The 25,782-nt window shown below is 47.1% G+C and overlaps 1 protein-coding gene across 18 annotated transcripts in view; it reads left to right on the plus strand.

Annotated features, from left to right (window-relative positions):
• Window positions 1-25,782, plus strand: part of R3HDM2 (R3H domain containing 2) — a 156,964-nt gene that overhangs the window by 122,359 nt on the left and 8,823 nt on the right. For 8 of the 18 annotated variants that reach the window (XM_075551427.1, XM_075551414.1, XM_075551428.1 and 5 more), the window contains 13 exons: window positions 127-186; window positions 867-1,007; window positions 1,403-1,511; window positions 4,186-4,281; window positions 7,233-7,264; window positions 7,363-7,419; window positions 11,931-12,163; window positions 14,974-15,131; window positions 22,152-22,394; window positions 22,872-22,998; window positions 23,223-23,383; window positions 23,807-23,961; window positions 25,076-25,176. In XM_075551427.1, the coding sequence (XP_075407542.1) occupies window positions 127-186; window positions 867-1,007; window positions 1,403-1,511; window positions 4,186-4,281; window positions 7,233-7,264; window positions 7,363-7,419; window positions 11,931-12,163; window positions 14,974-15,131; window positions 22,152-22,394; window positions 22,872-22,998; window positions 23,223-23,383; window positions 23,807-23,961; window positions 25,076-25,176 (1,673 nt within the window). The remainder of the gene's footprint in view (window positions 1-126; window positions 187-866; window positions 1,008-1,402; window positions 1,512-4,185; window positions 4,282-7,232; window positions 7,265-7,362; window positions 7,420-11,930; window positions 12,164-14,973; window positions 15,132-22,151; window positions 22,395-22,871; window positions 22,999-23,222; window positions 23,384-23,806; window positions 23,962-25,075; window positions 25,177-25,782) is intronic. The other 10 variants (XM_075551416.1, XM_075551417.1, XM_075551418.1 and 7 more) reach the window with 5 other exon arrangements.

Consider the following 25,782-nt stretch of genomic DNA (forward strand, 5'->3'; position numbering starts at 1 on the left):
TTAGCTATAACCCTCCCTTTGCCTTCTGTCATGAACAAGTTGTGTCACCTTCAACCCTTGCTCTCAAGTGCTATTGAATCCCGACCTTTTCTTTGGTTTACGTCTGTTTTCTCTCTCTTTAAACAGGGACAGAATGATGCTGCTAAAATTAGAACAGGAGATTCTGGACTTTATTAATGACAACAAGTAAGTTACTTGTGTGAAACACACATTTAGTGGTGGGAGGAGGCACTGGAAGGAGGAGATGTAGGTACAATTTTTCAAGTCTGAGTTTTGAGGTAATTACTCATTGAGAACCAAAAAGAATTGGGGGGAAAAAAGTCACAGTGGGACAAAACATAATGTGAGTGAAAAACACAGTGAGGTTTTCAGTTAGTTGTACAGATTTGAGTTGGAAAACAGTTTCCTCTTTTCAACACTCTAGTCTTCAACTGTTCCAGGTGTCTCGATGCTTAACTCTCCCTTTTCCTTAAAGCATCCTTTGGGTGGGGGATGTACAGCTTAAAGAGCCCTCCTAGGAGCTGATACCAAGGCTCAAGTAGTAAGAAAATGTCTTGGAAATGATGATGGCTACATATGTACAAATGCGCTTGATACAATTGATGTATGGATTGTTATAAGAGCCGTAAATAAAATGATGAAAAAAGAGCCTTCCTAATGAGAATAGTGGGTCAGAGGGCTTGGCAATGCTGTAGATAAAGAAGTTGAGGAAGTCTTTTTGACTCTCCTGGAGTAAATATCTTCTTGTAATGAATAGACTTTGTCTGCGGGTGTCTTTCTTTCACCTAAGACATTCCTCTTTTAGACGCCTGTCACTGCTGAGATTTGCCCTTACTTCATTTTCTTTTCCCCTGGGTTTCCTTTAGTAATCAGTTCAAGAAGTTCCCTCAGATGACCTCCTATCACCGGATGCTATTACACCGGGTAGCTGCCTATTTTGGGATGGACCACAATGTTGATCAAACTGGGAAAGCTGTTATCATCAACAAAACCAGTAACACAAGAATGTAAGGGACTGGGTGGATGAAGGTGCTGTGGGAGCGAGCACTCTCTTCTGGGGAGCGGGTGTTGTGGTTGGGCTATGTCATCAAGTCCCTCATGTACAGCAGCTACTTCATTCAAGGCCTAGGGGACAGATATTAGAGGTACTGATATTTTGTAAAGATTGGCATTAGCCTTTCTTTACCTTCACTAAGAGGACAAGATAACTTTGGAACAAGACAAATTATAGGTGCATAAAAGAACAGCCTATAGGTCCATTAAAAACTTGATGTAACTTTTTGTGTGCCCAACTCCAAAAAGCCCCGAATATTGAGTATTAGAGAACTGTACAAAGGAGATTTACTGTCTTAACAGAAGGTTCTTTCTCCTCCTTTTCTTCTGCATTTTTGTCCAATGCCAGTCCTGAACAGAGGTTCTCAGAACATATAAAGGATGAGAAGAACACAGAATTTCAACAGAGGTTCATTCTCAAGAGAGATGACGCCAGTATGGACCGAGATGATAACCAGGTGAAAAATTAAAAAGGGTGGACCTATAGAGAGTGATTGCAATAAGAGAAACTGGGAGGCGGGAAGAATGCTTGTGGGACAGAGAAAACGCAAACTCTTTGTTTGGAAAAAATCTGTATTGAGCTAGACTGAGTTGGCTTAATGTTGAGGACCAATTAAACTTGTTGAGCTGAATTGCCCCCCTCTTAGCCCCAGAGAGACATGGTGCTGAGGTTTGCTGGGTTTTCTCATTTGCCCTAGAACTCTCTGGCTTTGCCACTGACTTCTAACTCCAAGTCACTGTGGGACAAAGCAAGGTCCCTACCTGCTTCAGCTTTGATCCAGCTGATGGTTTTGTACTGTTTTTGGGTTTTTCTTTTTCCTTTAATGGTTAAGGATGTTTTTTTGGAGTCACCAAAAACTATTTCATTCCACTTCCCCTTTAACCTAGCTCAGGACTAGCCTTGACTGGCAAAGATGTAATCTAATTTATCCACTTAGAAAGGTGTTTCTAATTCCTTCCTGAGAACTCCTTAGTCTTTTCCTAACTCGTTCCACCAAGGTGAGTGAGTTAATTTGATTTTGATGGTGAAAATGTCAGGAAGTTGCCTATGTAATTCACTCTATGGGGATAAGATCGGCCCCATCCCTTCAGCTATCTTCCTGGGACTCTCGCAATCCTTTAGCTGGTAGGTTGGGGTAGTTTTCTTAGCTAAAAAGAACATTCTGATCCAACCTGCTTTTGCTTTAGCCTCTAAATGGGATTAGGTTGAGAATAGAATTAAAAATCTAGAGAACATGATTGGGTAGAGCCAATGTGATTCTTGCTAATTAATCATAATTATGATACTTTACCTCTGGAATCAAATTAGCTCACAGATACTGTCTGGTCTTGAGATCGAGACCTTCCCTGCTGCTTGCTGCTTGCGTGTTTGAGAGTCCTTTTGAGAAAGTGCCATAGTCAACGTGGACAAATGCACTGGGTCTGATTGAAAACAGGAACGTAACACAATTGTGATGACCAAGAAAGAGCCTTTCCATCCTGATGCCCTTCTCTCCATTTTCCAAAAACCCCTTTTCTGCGGATCAGGAGTTATGTAGGCCTACAGAGACACATTGTCAAGGAGTGAACTCTGCCCCTCTGTGACAGTTCTAGGGTAGGCTCTGTGTACTTTCTGTCTGTGGTGTGAATAATAAACATAGTCATTGCAACCTTTGCATGTCTTTCCCTCAACCAGGCTCTGTTCTAAACGCATTACCTGTATGATCTCTTTTGGTCCGTCCCACAACCCAACATAGACAGGAGTTATTTACCTTACTTTACATATCAGACAATTGAGGCTAAAATACATGAATTGTATGCTTGAAATCAGATTACTGTGAGCCAAAGCTGAGCTTCTGCCCCACCTCGAAGCTCCTTTATGATCTTCCGGCTCTGCCACTGGTTTACCAATACTAACAATTAAGGGGAGTATAGCTCCTCAAAGTCCTGTGTCATCTTGGAATGAGACATTTAGTAGAATTTGGGCTCTCAAGTGACATTCAGGTATTTCAGGCTGGCGAGAACTCAGTGTAGTCAACATTGATACTTTCAAAGTCATGGCTTTCTCCCGAGACTGAAGATCAAGGTGAGCTGAGAGCAGCACTCGTCTTCAGATTGCTTCATCTGAAGCTCTCAGAGCCTCTGCAGTGAAGATGAGACTCTTTTATGACCTGATGACATTCAGTCGTGTCATCTCTCTGAGAAGCTCCGGTGGGGGGAAGGGCACTCTGCCGCACCACCTCTAGGACAGTGGCCACGAACCGTGGGCCCAGAGAGGAAAGGAGAGCAATGAAGACGTAGCTGGTAGGCGAGCCAGAAGCGGAGCCCTGGTCAGCCCGGCCAGCCCTTGTAGTCACCACACTACATTTCTGAGACTGTAAGACTCTCTCTCTCTCTTCCTTCCCTTCTGTCTCTCCCTTCCCTCCACTGCACTTTATTTGTCTGTTCCTTTCTTTGTTTATCCTTCTTTCGGTTCTGATCTCCGTTTCTTTTTCCCTTTTTGTTGCTCTGTTCTTCGTCTCTATTTCTGTGTCCTTCCCACCAGTGGCAAAGCTAAGATGAGGGGGGAAATGCTTAGACTTTTGAGTTTAGCTTCGCCCTTGGAATTTCATTTCCAAGGCTCTCTTTGCTGAGCTGTGTGTGACTTGGCTCTTCGGGCCATGGCATTAGCAACTAAAGAAGGCAGACGATCGAGTGCAAGGTCTCTGGACCTCCTCCTCCTCCACAGCCAGCTCTGCTAAGCACCTAACTGGTCCTTCTCCCTCTCGGGCTTCCTTCTAGCCTTTGCTCTCCCTCAAAAGACATGTTGATTTTTCCAGGCTATTGTCTTGATCCTTACTGGAGAGCACCTGATTACAACAAGAAAGCAACTCAGTCCTTGTAAATAGATATTCTTGATGTTCTGGGGGGTGGGGTGATGGAGAGTCCCCAGCCATCCAGAAAACCTGATCTCCCAAACTGCATGGTCAGATGTACCCAGTGAAACCTGTCCAGGACTGGAAATTTTATTTCTTTTCTTCTTCTTTTTTCCCCCCGCCCCCCATTTTTTTGGATGGCAACTATAAACTCTCCCGGTTTCTCTTCCTTGCTGGTGTGCAGTGAGCTTGCAGTACGAGGAGAACTTAACTAGCTTAATTCTGCTCATCGATCTAGATCAGAGTTCCATTGCAGGATGGAAGGAGGAGCAAGTCAATAGAAGAGAGAGAGGAGGAATATCAAAGGGTCCGAGAGAGAATATTTGCCCGAGAGGTAAGTGTAGCTTCTGGGAGTCGTCAGCTCGTAGCTTTTAGCTCTTAAATCTTTGGAACTGTGAATGGAATGAACCCTCCGTAAATGTGGTTGGTTTTTTTTTTTTTGTCTTGTTTTGATTAACCAACATCAGCCAGCCCTTGTTTTAGTCTCTAAAATTAAAAGTAATTATTGGGAGCTACAGATTTTTAACTTGTGCATTCTGCTGTATAGCGCACAAAGAGACCAAAAACTTGGAGTGGCTGAATTTGGTAGGTATGACTAGACTGAATATAGAAAATGGTTTTGGTAGGATTTACGGAAGGGCCCTGGATCTTGCCTGCCAAAACCTCTTCCCGCTTACCCTCTTTCACTCCCACTGTCTATTTTAGGCATCTTTGCTTCTAAGTGGAAGACTCATTGTCCACACAGCCTAAACACTCATCTTATCTAGCCAGCTACATATCTAGGAGATTTGGAGAAATATTAGTGCACAGGTCTGACATCATCTTCTGTGAGCCCCACAGCCCATTGAGGGTACCACTGTCGTCTCCAGCCCCGCCCTGAGCAGGAAGTCTCTTTCTTCCTATGTTTCCTCCCTTGCTTCTTTATTTAGGACAGGAGAGGTGCTCTGAGCCCAAAGGCAACTTGAATCACTTTAGGCAACTTTATTCTTAGGAATTGTTGACCAAATCAAACGTGCTTCGTATTCCTGTATGTGGTTGCCTTTGCCTTCCAGGCTAAAGGTTACAGGCTAGCAGAAATTCAAGAACAGGTGTGGCATGGTAAAAGATGGAGGAATCTCCAGAAAGCCTGGGTCGGGAGAGCAGCCCCATCACACAGATTGGCAACAGAAGAAGAAAGACCAACCTCCCTTTGTTGTCTGTAGAGGGCCAGTTCTAGTCAAAATACTTGGATGGTCGCGCCTCTCCTCCCATTCCCCACTTAACTCGCCCTCATCAAAACCAAATCAATCAAATAAAGAAATACCTTTTTATCCTCACCTGGCTCAGAAAATCGTTATCTCCAACTCGACAATTTGAACATACTCCGCTGACTCAAGAGACCCAAGTGTCTCCAGGAATCCTCAGTGGAGACATCTAATGCACTAAAGTCCAAGGAGAGGGCGTCTTCTTGCACATTGCAGCTGAGTCAGAAAACGTGGTTCTTCCAAATTATCCAACCAATGTAGCTTTTTCTCTACCTGAAAATCACCTGGGTGGAATGAGAGGAGAGATGTCATTTTGTACACAGTGTCAGTGACGACATTAACCTTTAGACAGAACAGGTCAATGGAAAAGCTTTAACAACATTCATATAGTACTTATTGTCTTTCAGGTTTGAGGAGCCCTGGTGGCGTAGTGGTTACACAGTGGGCTGCTAACCACAAGGTCAGCAGTTTCAAACTACCAGCTGCTCCTTGGGAGAAAGACAAGACTTTCTACTCCCGTAAAAAGTTACCTAGTCTTAGTCTTCTAGGGTTGCTATGAGTCGGAATCGACTTCATGGCATTGCGTTAAATTTGAGGTCTTTGAAGCATGTTGAAGCCCTTTATGTAGGTCACTCATGTAATCCTTACACCAGGTTTCATTGTTTCCCCTGAGTTATAAATGAGGCACAGAGCGTGGAGTAAGCTCCTAAGGACACACCTAAGATTAGCAGAAGAACTAGTATTTCAATTCAGGCAGTCTACCTCTGGAATTACTGCTCTTAGCCCCTACACTAACCAAACCACCCGTCTCTAACTTTCCCTGCTCTGGGATCTTTAAATTAAATGCCGGTGGCATCATAGCCCAGCTGACTACCTGCTTCTCCTGCACATGGAAATGCCAGCCGTTAGCAGAGCCACAGGTGTTCTGAGAGAAAAGACAACTTGAAATAGAGTACTGAGACTGGTTCTCAACTGACATCCCTAACAAAGGCCTAGTGTCTCTTCTGCCCTTTTCCCTCCTGAGATCTAGTCTTATCAAATCTCTCTTGACATGTGTATCCTTTGTTCAGTCTCTGTAGATTTATCACCTTCGTTGCAGCACTCCCTGACTCTTGTCATAGCGGACGTATCAGCAGGTCTAGACAGGGAGGATGGCCAAAGCCCACTGTGCTCCAGAGGGGAGGCTGGCCAGCCAAAGGGAGCAGATTAAGGGTGGAGCTGCTGTTTCTAAGGGACCTGGAGGGGAGCAGAAAGCAGGCCCAAAATAATGAGAAGTGGAATGAAGGGTGTTTGGATGGAAACGCTGCTGCTGCACCCTCCTGGCGCCAGAGCCATGTGTTGGGACAGCTGTCCTACATGGGGGCCTGCTCTGCACAGCACCCCTGTGCTCAGCAGTAGACACTCTTGGTACTTTTGCCTGAGGCATGGGAGTCCACCTGGATGCTCACTTCACTCAGCTCAGTGACTTTGTCAGGAAATAATCCCCAAAGAGACTGTTTCCGGCGGAATGTTCCCATTTTTCTTAGGCCTCTACCCATTTCCTACCCTCCTTGGGTCTCAAGTGTGAAAGTCTTTCATTTCGGCTAGTGCAGAGGACAGAAATGGAATAGCCATGGAAACAGATTTTCCCAAACAACTCTGTTCCTTTCTTTTGTGACCTTCCCTTTGAAGACAGTCCTTAGGAGCAAGCATACCTGTTGTATTGTTCAGTTAACCATTCATGAGCATAAATGTAAGACTGCAAAGGAAGTATTAGGTTAAGACTTTCCCCCTTTCCATACTCCTTCCTACCTTTATCACCCTCTCTTTTTGAACACTGGGTGGAGAGGCTAAAATGCTGAATGCTCTTTTCTATGACAGGTGAGAGGTCACATTGGGTGTGTGGGGTGGGTCATCCTGTCCCTCCCTGCTCCCTCCCTCCCTATTGGTGGGTGAGCTCTGGTTTAAGGACCTTGGGTTTTCATAGCATCGTGGACACCCTTTTTGGTTATGCCATGCTGTTTTCTTATAAGTTATTTTCCGTTTTCTCCCCCTCACCTAGACTGGCCAGAACGGATATCTAAATGACATCAGGTTAGTACCACTTAGCATGTTCCCTGCTTTTCATTGAGCTTTTTTGTCAGTGAGGTTACTATAATCCTGTAATGATGCTTTTCTTTGATGTCAACCAGCAGACTCTCCAAAGAAGCCTTTTCTTCTAGTTCTCACAAGAGAAGGCAGATTTTTAGGTACCTCTGTGTGATCTCTATCTCTTCTCTCTTTTTTTTTTCTTTAAGTTTGTTTTGCTATAATCTTTTGAGCGGAGTAAGTTTGCTCCATGCATGGCTGCTTGTGGAATAATTCAACTAGTGGTTTTTGCAACACTGTATTTTTTTCCCATTTAAAAAAACATTGGCTCTTTCTCAATGACTTTATTTTTATTGATTCCATTTTGAGCCCTAGATCGGGTGGTAAAGGGGATCCAATAGCTGTGTCTGGGATAGGTCCTGCTCCCTCCCAGAGATTTGGTGGAGCTGGGCAAATTTTTAAAAAATATATAAATCATTTTATTGGGAGTGGGAGGAGCTGGGCAATTTTTTAAAAACTTGAACATATATTTATATAAAGATCAAAAGAGTAAGTATCTTCTAGTTGCCTTTTCTAAATGTGTGAAGAGATGAGGGAAATTTCTTTTTGACCCAACATAGTGTTTTGTACCTTTAAGAAAGAATAGTACACAGACACACACACACACACACATCGCTATCACACACTATGGATAGTTTTTTTTTTTGAGATAGTTTATAGGCAAGATGACCCTAGAAACTAGAAAGAACCCTTCTTTCTTAGAATAAGCTCCAAGCGTATTCTTTATATGATTATTCATAATTACTTGCTCTTGGTGCTGGTGAAGACTTGTATTTACTTACTTCCCCAGGCCTCATATTCTCCACTTTCTTTTTTCCCCCCACTTTCTCATTAATCTTGAAACTCTTCCTTGAATTCTCTTAGTCCCACCCCGGTGGATTAAACAGGGTACGGATGAGAGAAGAAGCACTGTTTCAGGGCCTTGTCCTGATGCCAAACTCCAAGTTGTGTAGTGAGTTATGTGTTGCATTGCCAACCATGAGGTCAGTAGTTTGAATCCAGCAGCTGCTCTGCAGGAGAACGAGTTGGCTTTCCACTCTGGTAAACAATTACATTCTTGGAACCCCATCAGAGCAGTTCTGCCCTTTCCTATAGGGTCACTAGCAGTTGGGATCAACTTGATGACAGTTAAGAGTGAGTCAGTCTTAAATGACAAATTAAAAAAAAAGAGTGAGTAAAGTGATGTCAACTCACTTTAAACATAGTTCTTTCCAGTGTTACTATCCCAGTAGAAGACCTGTAAAGTACAGAGAACTTGCTCGTTTAACTAGGATTCAAGTGTCCCCCTTTCCAACGGGTTTCTTTTTCACTCCTGAGCTAGAACAGGATTGACTTATTTAGATGAGTTAAACATTTCATTCTCAGTCTTTTCGTTGTCCTTTCCAAAGATGGGAGAAAGGCGTTCTACTCCCGGAGAGACATGCAGTCTTGGAGGAGGAAACTTGCAGGGGCAGTTCTGCGCTGCCCTATAGAGTCGCTGTGAGTTGGAATTGGCTTGAAGGCAGTGAGTTTAGGTTGGCTTTTGGTTTGCCAAAAAATATATAGTAAGACCATGTGGAACAAGGGATTTGGAGGGTAGGGGATTTTTTTATCTCCCCGTATCTCTGAACTCCACACTTCCCCCAAGACCATCCTGTGCCGAGGCCCATCTGCAAGCTCCATGCAGAGAGGGACTCCATGGTGCCAATGGTGGTAAGAGACAGAGCCATCACTTTTTGTTTTTAATTACTTGTGCTCTATGTTCTGTACTTTGGGACCACGGATCATTCCAAAATGCCTTTAATAAGCAGGAATTTTAAAGCTTTCTTGTGGACTCTTTGTGTGACTTAATACACAGAGCATTAGCAACTGCCTGAGTATACCTTACCGGATTCTGCACTCTCACCTCCTGGTTTGGTAGCTAGCTTACCGCTAAGAAAACAAAAGTGGGAGGATTAAGTGGCTAGCCCAAGGTTCCATGGCCATTAGTGGCAAAGCTGGGCTGGACCCCTGGTTCAGTGTTCATTTCACTGCACTGCTCCAGCTCTTGGCAGCATCCCCCTTTCCTCCCTGGGTTGAATTCTCTCCGGAGCCCTGATTCACACTCATGCTAAGAATGATGCGTTTATTAGTGCCATGGAGACTCAAACTACATCAACTGTGCAGACAGTAGCTTTAAGGACCCGGTAAGCAGATGCAGCCCTCTCGTCCCCATCCCTCTTCGTAAGCTCTTGTTTTTACACCGAGCATTGACTCAAAATCTAAGTTGTCAACAGTGCACGTTCAAGGATACTTAAGGGAGTTGCTTCTTTCCCCACGTGGGTTCTGGATGGGGAATTGGCTGATTAGAGACGGTCTTCTCTGGCTACTTTATATCTTTGTTTCCAAATCTGTGCTTATGAAGCTCTAGCACACAAAATAAAATTACCCAGATGGATGGTAACTATGGGACTTCCCAGTAGTTTGTAAGATTCTACCCCATAGTTAATGAGCCACAGTCAGACTTCCTGATTGGTATTACCACTTATTGCAGAGACCTCTCACTAGATCAGCACTAAACTAATGTGCTGGAACCGAATCCGCTCTCCTTTTCCAGGAGTATAACATGTAAAAGGGTGCTCTTGACTCCCTGATCACCAACACACACACAGTCTGATCTGGTGCCCAGAAATTAGTCTGAGTAGCCTTTCCTAGCTGCCTTATTTGTAATGAAGTGGAAACAAATGACTAGCGATTAGGCTTAATTTTGGAGAAGGAAAACTGACCTTGGCCAAGACTCGCCCCAGTTTCTCTAACCCTCTTGAGAGTGATATGCTAGGTCAGATTCATCAGAAGACGATCAGAGAGACCATCCTTTGAGCATTTGGCTCTCACCATCTTGGGGACAGTGGGTGATGAGTAAAGAAGTGCTGTCACTTTTCCCAGAGTTTTCCATGTAAAGTTGCCTCATTCACTGTGTGTCTCAGCTAGAAACAGTCAGTGGCAGGATTGCCCCAACAGAGCAAAAGTGGTGTAGGTGGAAAGGTTCACTAGGACTTTTGTTGGAGAGTTTAAGTTTTAACATCCTAAATTCAGGCAGCTTCATGTACTGCCACTAGTATATTTCTTTCCCCCCACAAACACAATTATTTATTGAATCCTGTCAGTAGACTTGCCTCCATGGAGGCAAAAAGCTATTGGCTCTCGTTTTGGGTCCAGTTCTATTTCTGGAGATTCTCTGATTTACAATTCTTTATTGTTTCCCGTTCCAGTTTTGACATCCCCAAGAGAAAGGGGAAAGTTTTGGGGACACGGGGATGTTGTGGAAAGAAACTTTGAGGCTGGATATAAACGTGCTTGGGCTTGCCTGGAAGAACTGGCATCTTCCGGACCAGCTGTGCACATGTGCTCTCAGCCTGTCGTGGCTGGCTTGGCTGACAGCTGCAACAGCTAACCATAGCACATACTTAGCCCACTTTCTCTACAGTTCCTTCTGAGCAAATGGGACAATACCTTATTTTTCTAGAATAACTCCGCGCCTAGTGTCTTTGGAGCTAAGGGAATTAGGCTGAGGTTTCCTGGTGGCTTTTGGTGGAATAGTACTGCAAGAAGGGGGAAGCCCAAGTTACTATTGTTTTTGCTTAATTGTTTCTAAGTATTCATACCAAACCCTTGTGGTTGCCATGTGATTTCCTTTGGTCCTTGGAGGAGGGTGGGAGTCGGGTTCCTGGATCTGGTTCCTTCACGATTGAGAAACTCTAAGACGGTTTTTAGGTCACACAAGCTCTCTTGAGAAGTACGGCTGCTCATAATCACAGGCAGTGATGATAAAATCAAGCAAGCTGCTGTTTCCAACATGACACAGTGCGGAAAGAACCCTTTGCTCAACAGCTTTATGCCCTGGCCTGGGCAGTAGCGGTATCATATCATATAATATCATATAATTTGGGTATCGTATCATGGGGGCAACCAGTCCATCCTGGATCCCAAAGACTTTTTTTTTTTTGCTTTTTCTTTGCTGGGTACTTGAGTCTTTAGAGCACATAGAAACCATTGTCCCCAGATACAGATGTGAAACTTGACAAAACAAGTTGGGTCAGTTCCCAACTCTGGGGCTGAGTTTTCCCAGGTGCTCCTTGCAGCCACTTACTCCTCTTCCCACCATGGAGTGGCCACCAGCAGCGCCTCTACTGGCTCAGACATGAGTTCTGTGATTTATCCACGCCCTGATCACCTCTGCCTTCCAGCACCACTACCTTCTAGGAGTCCTTGTGTTGAAGAACTCCCAGAAGGATCTGGTACCCCTCTGCTCTCCACTGTTTCCTGCATGTGTGGGATCCTGCAGGGGCTGGGGAAGAGACCATAGCCAATCTCAGCATCATGTATGTGGCTTCCGTCCACCTCTGGTCTGGTGTATGGAGTTAGTTGCCAGTGCACTGTCTTCCAGATTTGCCTCTGTGCTCTTTGTGGCTGTACTGGATCTCGTTCTGTCTGCTCCCATCAAGTCTCAGTTGGCCAGCCAACTTAACAAGAAGTCAGTGTCCATCTTCCCCCCTTCCCCTTCTTTGTTATTCAAAGAATAGAAATGAACTCTCTCCTAGCCCTGCTGCGAAGTGGGGGGTGGGGGGTGCTCTGACCATTGTGGTCTCTGCAGGGGGAACCGAGAGGGGCTGAGCCATACCTCAAGCAGCCGCCAGAGCAGCACAGACAGCGAACTCAAATCCCTGGAGCCACGACCTTGGAGCAGCACAGACTCAGACGGCTCTGTCCGGAGCATGCGGCCCCCTGTCACCAAAGCCAGCAGTTTCAGCGGCATCTCTATCCTTACCCGTGGCGACAGCATCGGGAGCAGTAAAGGTGGCAGTGCAGGAAGGCTCTCCCGGCCAGGTATAGCCTCTCTCCTTGCATACCCTGCCCTGTCTCTTCCTTCATGCTTGTCTTCTGCGAAGCATCATGTGGTTTGTAACTAACAGAACACTTGTCCCAATGCCTAACACAGCCCGCAACTCAGTGAGATCTTTGGTGTCATAGGGCTATCATCCATGTGCGTTTGCTCTCTAATTTCCTTTCAAGCCTCCTCGCTTGATTCAAAAACAGCCGATTGGGATGAAATTATTTTGACTGAGGCCCAGGTCCAGATTATGTACAAAGTTGAAAGGGATAGCTGCTTTCATTTGGTGGCCTGGGAGATTATAAGGTGTGTTTGTGGAACAGAAAACTCCAAAATCAATCTGACTGCCATCGAGTCAGTGCTCACTTATAGTGACCCCCTGTGGGTTTCCTAGAATAACTGTTCACAGGAGTAGAAAGCCTAGTTTTTCTCCCATGGAGCTTCTGGTGGTTTCAAACTGCCGGCCGGCTGGCCGGGGGCGTTGCACACAGCCCTTAATGAGTAGCAGTCAGTGGGCTAGAATTTCAAAAGATGCAGGAAGAACAGTAATGTCTGGTGCATACTCAGGTCCATATATAAGCTGAAGAGCCATGGCCGGTGTATGAGAGTGCATCCATAAGCATATACATACACACACTTGGCAGAGGCGATTTCTATATATGTATGTATGTGTGCTGCAAATGTATCCAGTATATACGTATAGAGAGAGCATGCAGGGGGAGGTTATGCAGATGTCTTAACAATGACCAAATACCTTAAGGGATTGGGGACCTGGGCTTGAGGGCTTTAGAACCTTAGTCTCGAGGGACATCTAGGTCAATTGACACAACAGTGCATGAAGACGATGTGCTGCATCCTACTTTGAGGGATAGCGACGGAGGTCTTAAAAGCTTGTGAGCGATGATCTGAGATACAGCTGTGGGTCCCTTTCCATCTGGAGTAGGGAAGACCAAAGACTCAAGGAAACAAGTAGTCTGAAGGAATAAGAGACCACATGAACCCGCCTCCACTAGCCTGAGACCAGAAGGTAACTGCATTGTGTCCAGCCACCACTAACTGCTGTGCTCAGATCATCATGAAAGAACGTGGGAGAATGGAGAGAAATCTACAACAAACCCATAACCTTAAAAAGGACAGACTTTCTGGTCTGACAGAGACCAGTGAAACACCTCTCCCTTCCCTCCCACCCGTACCCCCCAGACTATGGCCCTTAGACACCCTTGCAGCCTGGAACTGAACCTACTCCCAGGGGTTACTTTTTGGCCCACCACTACACAGATCTATTGAACAAACAGGCACACCCATGAAACATGTGCTCCTCAGAGCAGTCCAGCACACGAGACTGAAAGGCCTGCTTGGAAAGTTCCGAAGGCCGGAAGGGGGAATGGGAATGGGGAGCCCAAAGAGAAAGTGAGTTGAGTGAGGTGACATTGAGAGGATGGTAACTCTTGTCACAGTGCCAAATGCCTGTACATTGTTGAATGGGAAATGAATGAACCCTGTCAGTTTTGCCCACACCACAACACAATGTCTTTTAATAAAAGAAAACGGCTAAGAGATGTGCCTGTGTCCGTTCCCCTGTAGCCCAAACACTCGGATGTTCCGCGTGCAAGACCTCCAGCTCACCATGCCCCAGGGGATTGCGTTTCACCATCCTTCTGCCTCTAAAAATCTAAAAATGGCTAAGAGTCTCATCCCAGAAGCACTGTGAGTCTTGTAGACATGAGTGGTGGTGAAGATGTCACCTCTGACTGTCAGGTCTCTGCTGCCCGGCTGGTTACCTCATTGCTCACCCCCCTGTCTCTCATTGTGTAGTCAGCTGTCACACCGGCCCCCAAGCTGGTTCCCTTGCTCTGATACCAGCCTTTTCCAGAGCCAGTCCACCCTCTCAAGCAGATTGAGTCACATCAGTCCTCTCCTTGAGATGGCAGAATTCAAACTTCAAATTGGGAAATACTGAATCTGTGTTTTATCATTGTCTGTATAAGGAAAGTCCAAGCACGCTAGCATAGCTTGTCCTCACTTCCCAACTCTACTTTGCCGCCTCCGTCTCATTCCCAGACACTCCTCTAGAATGAACTCCGTCTGCCTTCAGCCTGGCAACCTTCTAGTTTATCGTTTCAGCCCAGCTCTTCTCCTTGGCCTGTTTAAATCTTTCCTAGCCCTTCCAGGAGTTCTTTCTTTCCTCATCTTGGCTTTCAACGAATGTTGGCCATGTCACTGGTGTAGCCTCTGTCAGATTGTAACAGCTGTGTGGCTGTCCAGCTCCAGGGGAAGATTCCATGCTGTGCCTGAAGCATAGCAGAGAGTCAGTTGAAGTATGCTATGTGAACACATACATGCCTTGGGAAGTCTGGAAATTAGAAAAAAATGTTGGATGGAGGTTATGTGTGTGCATGCATGCACTTGGAGAGGCACGGTTGCCTCCAACAATTTTTATATGATGACGCAAAGAGAGAAGAAACCAAAGAGAATATAGGCAGGCCCCTGAAGCGACCAGGAGTCTGGACCTTCCCAGGAAGTAAGCATTCATATTTTAGCTTTCTAATTATGATGGACAGATTCTAGGCACTTCAGAGGAGACACCTTAGCAGCCTGACATTTTGTTCAGTTCCAAAACCAAACTCTTGACAGTCACGTTGGTTCCTGCCCCTGGGGAGCAAGAGTCCGCTGAGATGAGGTTATGCCCACCCATGATGCTCACCCAGAGACAGTGGAGGCATGGGCAGGGAAAGCCGAGAGCCCCGCAGCTGCTGTCCTCACTGCCTGTGCTCACAACTCCTGGTGGGTCTTCTCTCTGCCATAGGTATGGCACTCGGTGCCCCAGAAGTGTGCAACCAGGTCACCTCCTCCCAGTCTATCCGGGGCCTTCTCCCCTGTGCTGCCCAGCCGCAGCAGCCGCTTCCTGCTCTTCCACCCACGCCGCAGCAACAACCACCCTTGAATAACCACATGCTCTCACAGGTGAGTCACTACTCGGTGTTGGAGCCCCTCCACTCGGAGTCAAGGAAGCTCTGGCAGTACAGTCATGTCTCTTATGCCGGGGTAGCAGGAAAGACTGGGTTTTGGAGACATGCCACTCTCCCCTCATCTATTTAGTAGTGGGGAAAGAAGAACAAGGGCAGAGGTTTGGCCAAAGAATCCAGAAGAATCATCCTGAGAGTTCTTTGCCTTGTATTTTTTCTTCTTCCTCCTCAGAAATGTCAGTGGAATCTTTGACCTATCTCCCCGTAGACTCTGTGTAGTTAACCAGGGGATTTTCCTGTACCCATATACATAAGGAACCCCAGTACATGTTCGGGTAAATGTTGTGCTGCTAGCCAGAAGGTTGGCAGTTCAAACCCACCAGCCACTCTATGAGAAAAAAATGAGGCTCTCTGGTCCCACGTCTAGGGTCACAGTGAGTCAGAATCAGCTCTATGGCAGCAGTTGGGTTTGGGGTCCATATGTGGAGCTTGAAATGATTACAGCTCCCGGCACAGACTGATGAATGTGTTTGTGTCTGATGTCTCACGGCACAGGTCTGTGTGTGACCATTTCCAGGGAAAGGGCGTAACACTCAAGACCTATGCCACAGGGTGCAGAGACCCCAGAGGTCATTCTGAACTTACATTCTATATATTGAAGGCTTGAGCAAATGAATAAATACTTTGAGGATGTTGGGAACAACATTTCTCACTGTCAAGGAAGTGAAATACAAATATGGAGTGGGAGAAGACTCAAGAATCTTGGGTCATTGGACTAACATTGGATGTAGTATGGATTTATGGTTTTTAGTATATAGAGATAGATATGTGTGTTATAATTACTGGTTTTTGTTTTTCTTAAAAGGTTGTGTCTTTCTCCTCTTGGGCTGATAGATTTGGCACCAACTAGAATTTGAATGAAGTTGTGTTTCTTTGGAGCCCATGCAAGTCCTCAGCCTAAGAGTCAGGTCCTGTTTGGAACTGGGACCTCAGTGTTCTTGACTGAAAAGTCACCTGAGTTCTCTGAGCAGAGCTGGGCTGAGGTCTTCACTCGTACTCCTTGTCCACAGACAGAGCTCCCTGGCCTTGCCCAGTAAGGTTGTGTGTAGGAGACGTCAGGCAGCTAGTGTGTCGAGGCAGCCTCCTTCCTGCTGCAGGTTAACTTTGAGCCTCTTCTCCCAGGGCCCTCCTTGCCCTGACAGCAGTACCGCTCTTTCCTGGGTACAGGAAGCGAGTCCCCGAAACCTTAGGAACTGGACAGCAGATTGGAAAGATCCCATTATGGGCCAGCACTGCCTCTTCTCAAATATGGGGAAAAGAAGGCTAAACATGGAGCTGAGGCGCCCGAGGAAATCCTGCTTTGTATCTTAACTGTGACACACATACATACAGATAGAGCGTATGTATCGTCTTTGTCCCTGACGCTGTCCTGATTATACCACCGACCCTTGTAGGTCTTGTTCACGCGCGCGCATGCGTGTGTGTGTGTGTGTGTGTGTGTGTTTCTCTGGTCTTGAGTCAAACATCTAAATGGGTACATACCCGGAACCACTCCCGCTGGCCCTCACCTGCTGTGTTTCTTTGTGTGTGTCATATGTCTCACTTGTCTGGTCCCAGGGTGTTGCCATTGTTCCTACAATGTGTGTATTTGATATAGCCTTGCTCCCTTTCCTCCCCCTTAGTTCTCCATCTGCTTCTACCTTCCATACCTAGAAGCAGAAAGCAGGAGGAAAGAGGAGATAAGAGAGAACAAGTGTTTGGGACTGGAAATGTTTTAGACAGGGTGTGCACATGGCCAGCCCTGTGCCCCAAGCTTCCGGTCAGATTCTGTGCTTGCTGCTAGAATTGTGAGTTTGAGGATCAGTAGGTAATCCTTTGGACTAGGAATGAGCTCCTTTTGCTGGGTCTGGATAATACAGTGGGGACAGGGCAGCGATGTTTGACACAGAGATCTCTGCATCCTCAGGAACATACGCTGGAGATGGCTCGTGACCACGAACTCCAGACTTGAAATGCTGACCCTGGCCTAAGCGTTTGAGGGCAGCACCTGCAGTAGTTGCAGATACTATGTAAACCCCACTGTGTTCGTGAGAAAGTTATGCCGTTTCCCAGTGGTACATAGCACGCGCCATGAAAGTGAAAACACACACACACTCCCACCACGCTGAGGGCTCTAAAGCTTTTTCCTTCAGAGGGAAACCTTGGGAACGGCTTCTAGAGGACAGCTCTGCAACAGGAGGTATTTGCACTGGGCCTAAGGACGGCCTCGGCTCTTCTGGGAAGAATTGCTTGTCTTACGGCTGTACTGCGTGTAAAACTAAGGGACGAGGCTACAGACCAGAGGATGAGTGGCTAGGCTACCTTTTGTGCAATTTGTGTAAAATGGAAGGAAGCTGCTCGACCACCTCTTGTGTCCTCAGGCATCTAAAAACTAGCTCACATTTCACCAGTAGGTGGCAGTCACATTCCTCAGGGTCAGCCTCTGACTTACGTGTGGTTTTTGCTGATTCCCTGAAGTGGGAAATTCTTCAAGGAGAGAATTGGAATTGAGGGTGATGGTGTCTACAGAAAAGACTTAACGTAGCCCTGAAACCCCCGACTTCAACACTGCACACCCCAGGTCAGTGGAGCTGAAACCCCCGACTTCAACACTGCACACACCCCAGGTCAGTGGAGACTTAAGAGAGGAGCATAATCCTTTGTGGGGCTTCTAATTGCAAGACACCTGTGCCTCCTGGACTGCGTCTCCCCGGTGACAACTTCTGCGGCAGGAAAGGATATTGATCCCTGCTCCGAGGGGCACACAGTCTCAATCAGAGAGGGCGGAAGATGCGCGAAGTATTTGGTCTGACTTCTTCCTTTGCCTCCTGCCCCTCCCAAGAGAGTTGAGGGGAAAGAATGTGGCAGGGAGAATTGTGTTTCATTCTCGGCTCCACTAGCTGTGTGATCCGAATGAGTGATTTCATTGCTCAGCCCTTTATTTGCATGGTGGTGCTTGAGAATAAACACGGCACAACATACACCCGTTCAACAGTGTGCACGTGCGACTCCGTGGCCTTGTCGTAGCCGTGCTCGTCTTCCATGTTAACACCTGCCCAGTGCCCCGGGGCCCCATCTGATCTTTTGAGTGACTGTTCTCAATGTGATCCGTATAGGTAGACACTTTTTACTAGTTAAGCTAATTTAAAGATTATCTCAGGGTAATAGTTTACCTTAAGGAGTTCATGTACCTTTTATAACAGCAGTTTTCAACCTGTGGGATGTGACCCCTTTGGGGTTCAAACGACACTTTCCCAGGGGCCGCCTAAGACCATCGGAAAACACTCATTTCCGATGGTCTTAGGAACAGAGACAGCACCGCTCCTCTTTCTGTCTCCAGGCGGGCCCGCCCACATACGAGTACCCGGTGTGAAGACTGTTACCCATGCACGTGAAGACTGTTACCCATGCCTCAAGACACAACTTCACTTATTTGTCATTAGAAATAAATATCTCACATATTGTTTTCATGATTGATCACTTTGCTTTAATTATGTTCAATTTGTAACAATGAAAATACATTCTGCACATCAGATATTTACATAATGATTCACAACAGTAGCAAAATGACAGCAGTGAAGTAGCAATGAAAATAATTTTATGGTTGTTGGGGGTGGGGGGTCACCACAACATGAGGAACTGTATTAAAGGGGCGAGGCATTAGGAAGGTTGAGAACCACTGCTCTAGAGTCATAAAGTGGTGTCCATGAGAATTTGAAATTTGGCTCTGCATAGCTTCCATTTTGATCAGGATTATTCAGTAGAATCTTTGTTCCAGATGCTCAGTAATGATAGGCACCAGCCAGTTCTGGTCTCCTGGCAAAGGAGGCAGTTGTTCATGGCCCAGTTGTCCTCCCCTATTCCTGTCTGTCTCTCCCTCTTTCTCTGTTGCTCCAGGCAACTGGAGACCAATTGTACCTTGGATTACTATGAATGAGTCTTAACTTTTGAACTGAAAAATGAGCCCCTTCATCTCCCTATAGGAATATTATTGTAGGCAAAACTGAGACAATGTCCATAAAATGCTGCCTCTTTCTCTGCGCACCCCCCGCCCCCGCCACTCCTCCCACCATCAGAAGGTGTAACTGTTGGTGAGGTGATCCACATGGCTGGAGCGAGGAGTGGGAAGTAAGGCGGAGAGAGGGAATAAAGTTTTCCTTGAGTTGGTTTAGAACACCTCATACGCCTCATGCAGAAACCCCCTGCTTGAGGCTGGAGAAGACGCTCACTGCCACGGAGTCAATACAGACCCTCAGCCACCCTACACGACAGGGCAGGACCACCGTGTGAGTTCCCAAGACCCTAAATGTTTCCCGGACTAGAAAACCCCTTTCTCCTTTGGAGCTGCTAGTGGTTTTGAATTTCAGACCTTTGTGGGTCTCCGCCAAGCATGAAGCTACTACACCTGAGACTCCTCCCTCCTTCCTTAGGGGGCTCATAGTGCCCTCACAGACCCAGAGGGGCTCTGGGCCAGTGGGAAGAAGTGGGTATATTTTTCCTTTTCTGCCCTCGGGAAGCTTGATGGTCCTTGTCAATGAGCGCTTCCTCCAGGAGCAGAGGTGGTGTGAAATCGGGATATGGTATGAGCCAGACCTTGGATGGCCCTTCCTACAGAGGCAATATTCCTAGTGCCCATAGGAATCCCTTCTCAAGGTTCTGTTTAAAGAGGGCCCCGAGAGTACTCCCCAGGAATCTTGTGCTCAGGAGGAGTGCTTTGGAAAAAACCCGGTTGGATTCAGGTTTGAGCTGCATAGCTGATCCTGAGCCCCAAGACTGTTTTCAGCAGCCGCAGAGTTCTGAGTGGCTACCAGGGTGGGGTGGGCAGGGCACACTGCGGGTCTTTCCTGATGGGGAATAAGGCGGTTTGTCAAAGAAATGTGACAGCCACCAGCTCTTCCCAGCCTTGGTCTCCAGCCAGCGCTAGCGCCTGCCTGCCCACAGCCTTGCTATTCATGTAACTTTTCTTTTTTGATTAACCTGTTGTTCCTCCCTCCCCATCTCTGCCCCACCCCAAACCCCCACCCTCCACCTCTTCCTGGACTTCCTTTTCTCTCCCTTTCCCCATGCCTCTGCTGGTCCACAGCCAGTCCCAGCTCTGCAGCCCTCTCCGCAGCCTGTTCAGTTCTCGCCAAGCTCCTGTCCCCAAGTCCTTCTGCCAGTCTCTCCGCCCCAGCAGTACAACATGGTATAAACTCCAGTCCTCTTTCTGTCCTTGTCCATGTGTGGCCTGTGTCTGTGGGTGTGACTGGGCCTGCCTGGGATGGCTTTGCAAGCTTGCTGTGCTCTGCGGGGGGAGGGGGAGGGGGAACCACTACTCGCAGGACTGAAGGAGACGGTCTTCTAAAGGCCTTGTCTCAGCCCGCTAGGCACCTACATGAAAGACAGGAGTGATGGGCTGCCCTGAGTCAGAAGAGGGGACACCATGGGGAGCTAGATTCACCCAGGCTCCTCCTCATCGCTATCACATACGCCCTTCCTCACAGTCGTGCCCTGAACATGTCTAAAGAGCCCAGTTTATTTTGTATAGGATGGCTTTCCATCCTTTACTTTAAAAGCAGCACAATTGTAGATGTTCCTGGTACCACTAGTAAAAACGTAAAATGTTCCCATTATCTTAGCATGTCATCTTATAGGAAAAAATACCCTCATTCCACTGCATCGTACCTGCCGTGTAAATTGGTTGACGCCTTAACCACACGCTCTTTTGAAGATCTGACTTACCTGGTGGTTGACAACATCCATCATGGCCAGTAGAGCCCTGATTTTCTATTTTTTAATTACATCTCTCTGGTTTTGTTTTCCTTTAATTTTTAAAATTAGAATGCCCTCTTTTCCTCTCCCATCTTTGATCTCTATTCTGAAAAGTCCAGAAGTTTGGACCTCCGAATAACCCTCACTACTTCCTTTGTGTCATCTTTTCCTGTCCGATAAGGCAGCAACACCGCCGACATGCTGATCAGAGGGAAAATTGATTGAAACTTTGGGGAAACATTTTCTTTTCGTTTCTATTAGTTTCCATATCTGCTCTGGTGTGGTAGGTAGGTAGGTAGGTAGGTAGGTAGGAAGGAAGGAAGGTAGGTAGGTAGGTGAGTAGAGAGAGAGAGAGAGAGAGAATGTATGTGTGTATGTATATATTACTGTCCGGAGAGTAGAGGGAGGAGGAAGCTAACAAACCCTCAGCTATCACTATGCCAAAGAGAGCAAGAACACCCTCACCTTTTCTGCCGAGGGGAGAGGCTGAGAAAGAAGGCAATTACAGACTGGCCAGTCGCTCACCCTCCAGCTCGGCCACTCACCCTGGGCCTCCTTCCGGAGGTGAGAATTGGAAGTGGTTTCTGATGGGCTGGAGAACTCTAGGCTAGTATGGGAGCACAGAGGTGGAAATGATCTGGAGAGGTTGGGAGGAGATTAGCAGCAGGAGTGGGGACCTAGCAGTTCCCTCCCATCCTGTGTAGTTGGAGCTAGGTAGCCATCTGAACTTCCCTACCCAGCCTTGGCTCCAGGTGTTATTTATTATAAAAACAAGACACAGTATTTTATAGGAAAAAACAGGTCCTTTATATGATTGGGGTCATGAAAAAGACAGGAAATGGAAAAACTCTTAAACATCTTTTTCTTTAACCTGATAGCCAATCCTGTTTTGCATAGCAATGGTGTTATTCCCATCTCCCATGGAGTAGCCCTAATAAAGATCCTAGTCAGTGCAGCATTGTGAGCCTGTAGGTGGTAGAGAGATTGGCTCTGCAGTGGGGCTTCAAACAGCTCTTCAGTGTGCAGTGGACAGCAATTTAAAGCACCACACGACAGGTTTATAACCAAAAGGCACCTCCTGGAGCACAGAGGCAAAACGATCCCCAGTTGGGGTAAGGATGGCTGTAGAGAACATAGTCATTATTGTCTGTGTGCCTGTCTGTGTGTGTTACGCTCCAAGAGATGAGGCTTGATATGGCATGACCTAAGTCTCCCCCTATATCAACAGGCAGATGACCTCAGCAACCCCTTTGGACAAATGAGCCTTAGCCGCCAAGGTTCTGCTGAAGCAGCTGACCCATCTTCAGCTCTGTTCCAGCCTCCACTGATATCCCAGCACCCTCAGCAGACTAGCTTCATCATGGCTTCCACGGGACAGCCCCTCTCCAATTCCAACTATTCCACCTCTAGCCATGCACCACCTACTCAGCAAGTCCTGCCACCCCAGGGTTACATGCAACCCCCTCAACAGGTGAGCAGCCCGAACCCCCAGGTGAGCGGGTGCAGTATTACTCTTCCTTTCTTCCCGTAAACCTAGACAGACAGAGGGGACACCTACCTCACCTGGGGCTTGAGAGTTGTCATGTTCCAGGGCTGCTTTCCAAAGAAACCAAGCCTTTCCCATTTGTTCTATTTTTAAAATCAGTCTTATAGTTAATATAATTCAATAGTTCAATCAACTCAAGAAGGGTTGTACAATCTTCAGCATAATGTTTTAGAACATTTTCTTGGTTCTTGTACTCATCATTATTAGCTCCCCGTTTTCTGCCAACCTCCCCTGCCTCACCCCCATCCTTTTCTCGTTTAAACTCGTATGCCAATTCTGCCATCTCAGGTCCACAATCTTTCCATGTACAGATCCCGGACCATCAGCTCTGATTCATTTAATGATCTGGAGTGTCGCAACTGAACTTGAGGGACCCTACATATCTCTCTTCTCTCACCCTAGATCCAGGTTTCTTACTATCCCCCTGGACAGTATCCTAACTCCAACCAGCAATACCGACCTCTTTCTCACTCGGTGGCCTACAGCCCCCAGCGTGGTCAACAGCTGCCTCAGCCATCCCAGCAGCCTGGTAAGAAAAACATGTGGTCTCAAAGAGGATGGCGGAGACTGGGGAACAAAGATTGCCTTCCTCTTCTTAAAAAAAAAAAACCACAAAAAATACAGAGATGGTTGGGTCCAAAAGAGAGACCAAGAATTTCCAAAGGAAAAAAAAAAAAAAGATAAAATGGAGGGAAATGGCGGATAAAGTTTTTTGAGCCCGTACTAATGCCTTTTCTACCTCGCCATCCCTAGGTTTACAGCCAATGATGCCTAGCCAGCAGCAGGCGGCTTACCAAGGCATGATTGGGGTCCAGCAGCCTCAGAACCAGAGCCTTCTCAGCAACCAGAGGAGCAGCATGGGAGGCCAAATGCAAGGCCTGGTGGTTCAGTACACTCCACTGCCTTCTTACCAAGTGGGTGCCTTTTGAGTAGGGGAAGATCACCCAGTCCCAGGGAGACAAAAAGGAAAGCAGCCTCCCTAAATCTTTCAGACTGACCAATGAAGATCTAAAATAGTGTCCACTTTTCCCCTCTGAGACAGAGCCTGGAGAGTCTGAGAAGAGTCTTCATGTTACTTGGCCTTTATAGAGCCATACAAATGCTTAATCCCCGGGAAAGTAGAGTCTACAGGAACCTCAGGCTCCTTCCTCTACGTCAGAGGCCCAAGGGTTGTGTTTGGAGAAGGTGGGAACGGAAACTGCTCTGAAAGCATTTCCTTTACACAGATGGGGAGACCAAGCGGAAGTTGTAGTGCTCCGTCTAGTGATGCCCGAGCTGTTCGTTTGCTGTGCTCGGGGGAGTGGGGGGGTAGCATTTCCTTCTTGTCTCTACACCAGGTCCCAGTGGCTAATGACTCGCAAAACGTGGTCCAGCAGCCGTTCCAGCAACCCATGCTGGTCCCAGTGAGCCAGTCTGTGCAAGGGGGCCTGCCAGCAGGGGGCGTGCCAGTGTACTATAGCATGATCCCGCCCGCTCAGCAGAACGGTACGAGGTGAGGACTCCCGGAGTGGGGACTTGATGACTGTCTCTCATAGACCTAGACCCGCTGCTGCTGCTGCTGCTGCTGCTGCTGCTGCTGCTGCTGCTGCTGCTGTGGCCCAGGGTGGGGTTTGGTTTATGCTGCCCTGATCGGGGAGTGGGTGGTGAGGGTGGGGGTCCTAAAGCAGGTAGACTGTGAGAGGCTTTCTCCTTTCTTCCTCTTTGGTTTCTGTGTAATTAGACCTTGTCAGCAGGAAGTTACTCTGTCTTCACAGACAGGTTTTTTCAAACTAATGGGACTCTGACTGGGAGAGGCAGGCTCGGAGTATCTAGTTGTTTATCTTCCTGTATGCCTTTGTATCTAGAAGTGCATCTCAGATGGTATGTGTTTCCATGTGTTTGTTTATGTCTGAGTATAGGTCACAGCTAATAGAATTTTAGAGAGAGAAGGAACCATAGAAATAAATCTAATCAACTCCCCTTATTTCTTTCTCATGTTTTGTAAATGAATACATTTCAGTTAGGGAGAGTAAGAAGTTTACCCATATTTTTTTAGCTAGATGGGAGCAGAACTGGAACTAAAACTCAAGTCTGGGTCCGTCTGGGTCTGTGTGTCTGTCCCTCAGTGTATGTATCTTTATGCATATGCCCAGGGCTTTGTGGGTTTATCTCTGTCTTTACGTGGCTGTCAGTCATCATTACAGATCTAAAACCACCAAACTCCTTAGCTCTTTTTACTCATCTGTTTCTGTAGCACTGTAGATCTGTCACTGACACGCTGTGTTTCATTTGTATTTCCCAGAATTTGTGTGTGTGTGTGTGCGCGTGTGTACGCACACGTGCGCATGTCTGCACATGTGTCTGGTATTTGGGAAGAGCATGTGTCTCTCCATTCCATCTGTAGCACTGATTAGCAGCTTCCTAATTGAAAGATGATCAAGTACAAATATATATAATTAACTTTGAACTGATGAGTGATTTTAGAAATTGCATGGCAAATTGGTCTGGGAATGGCTTGGAGCTGCCTCAGCTTCCCAGGGGGGAGGCCCAGGAAGCAGCAGCTGTTTGCCAGGAGCTGTGTTCCTCCCTCTACCACTTCCCCACTCCTCTCTTCTCCATCTCCCCAGTCCTTCTGTGGGGTTTCTACAGCCTCCCGGCTCTGAGCAGTACCAGATGCCTCAGTCGCCCTCTCCCTGCAGTCCGCCTCAAATGCCACAGCAGTACTCAGGTAAGAGGAGAAAGGAAAGGGGGGGGGCGGTATGTGCGTGTGCGTGTGCGCACCTGCATGTCCAGGGATACGAAGTCGAGACCATGGGTAAGAGGAAAATGCTGCAGAAAGAAGGCTGATACTCTAGAGCAGGAGAGGACAGAGAGACTTCCTGAACCCCGATACTGACCCCATCACCCACACCAAAAGCCAAACTCACTGCCCTCCAGTGGCTGCCAACTCCTAGTGATGCTATGCACGTAACCAGGGCTCCTGACCCCATCACGAGAGAGAGCAGAGTCACTGGTCTTTTCCAGGGGCTGAGGCTGACCTCGGAAGAAATGTGAGGTGGCTTGCCTCATCCCAGGGAAGCGACACCTCTGTTTGACTTCCTCATTTCCGTGGTGTAACTGACTCCATCATCAGCTTCTGCTGCCCTTGGGAAAGGAAGTATGCCCCCGTCCCCTGTACCCAGTCTTCCCAGTGGACAGCTCTTCCTTTCCCTTGGGGCAGTGAAATGGCTTTCCTAAGTCATAGCTTTCTGAAGTTGATGTAGCGGGGGTAGGGGGAAGGGAGGGTGTTCGGGTAGGCTGTGCCATCATCTTCACCACGAGCACGGGCGCACAG

Source organism: Tenrec ecaudatus, chromosome 6, assembly GCF_050624435.1.
Source record: "Tenrec ecaudatus isolate mTenEca1 chromosome 6, mTenEca1.hap1, whole genome shotgun sequence".
Classification (NCBI taxonomy): Eukaryota; Metazoa; Chordata; class Mammalia; order Afrosoricida; family Tenrecidae; genus Tenrec; species Tenrec ecaudatus.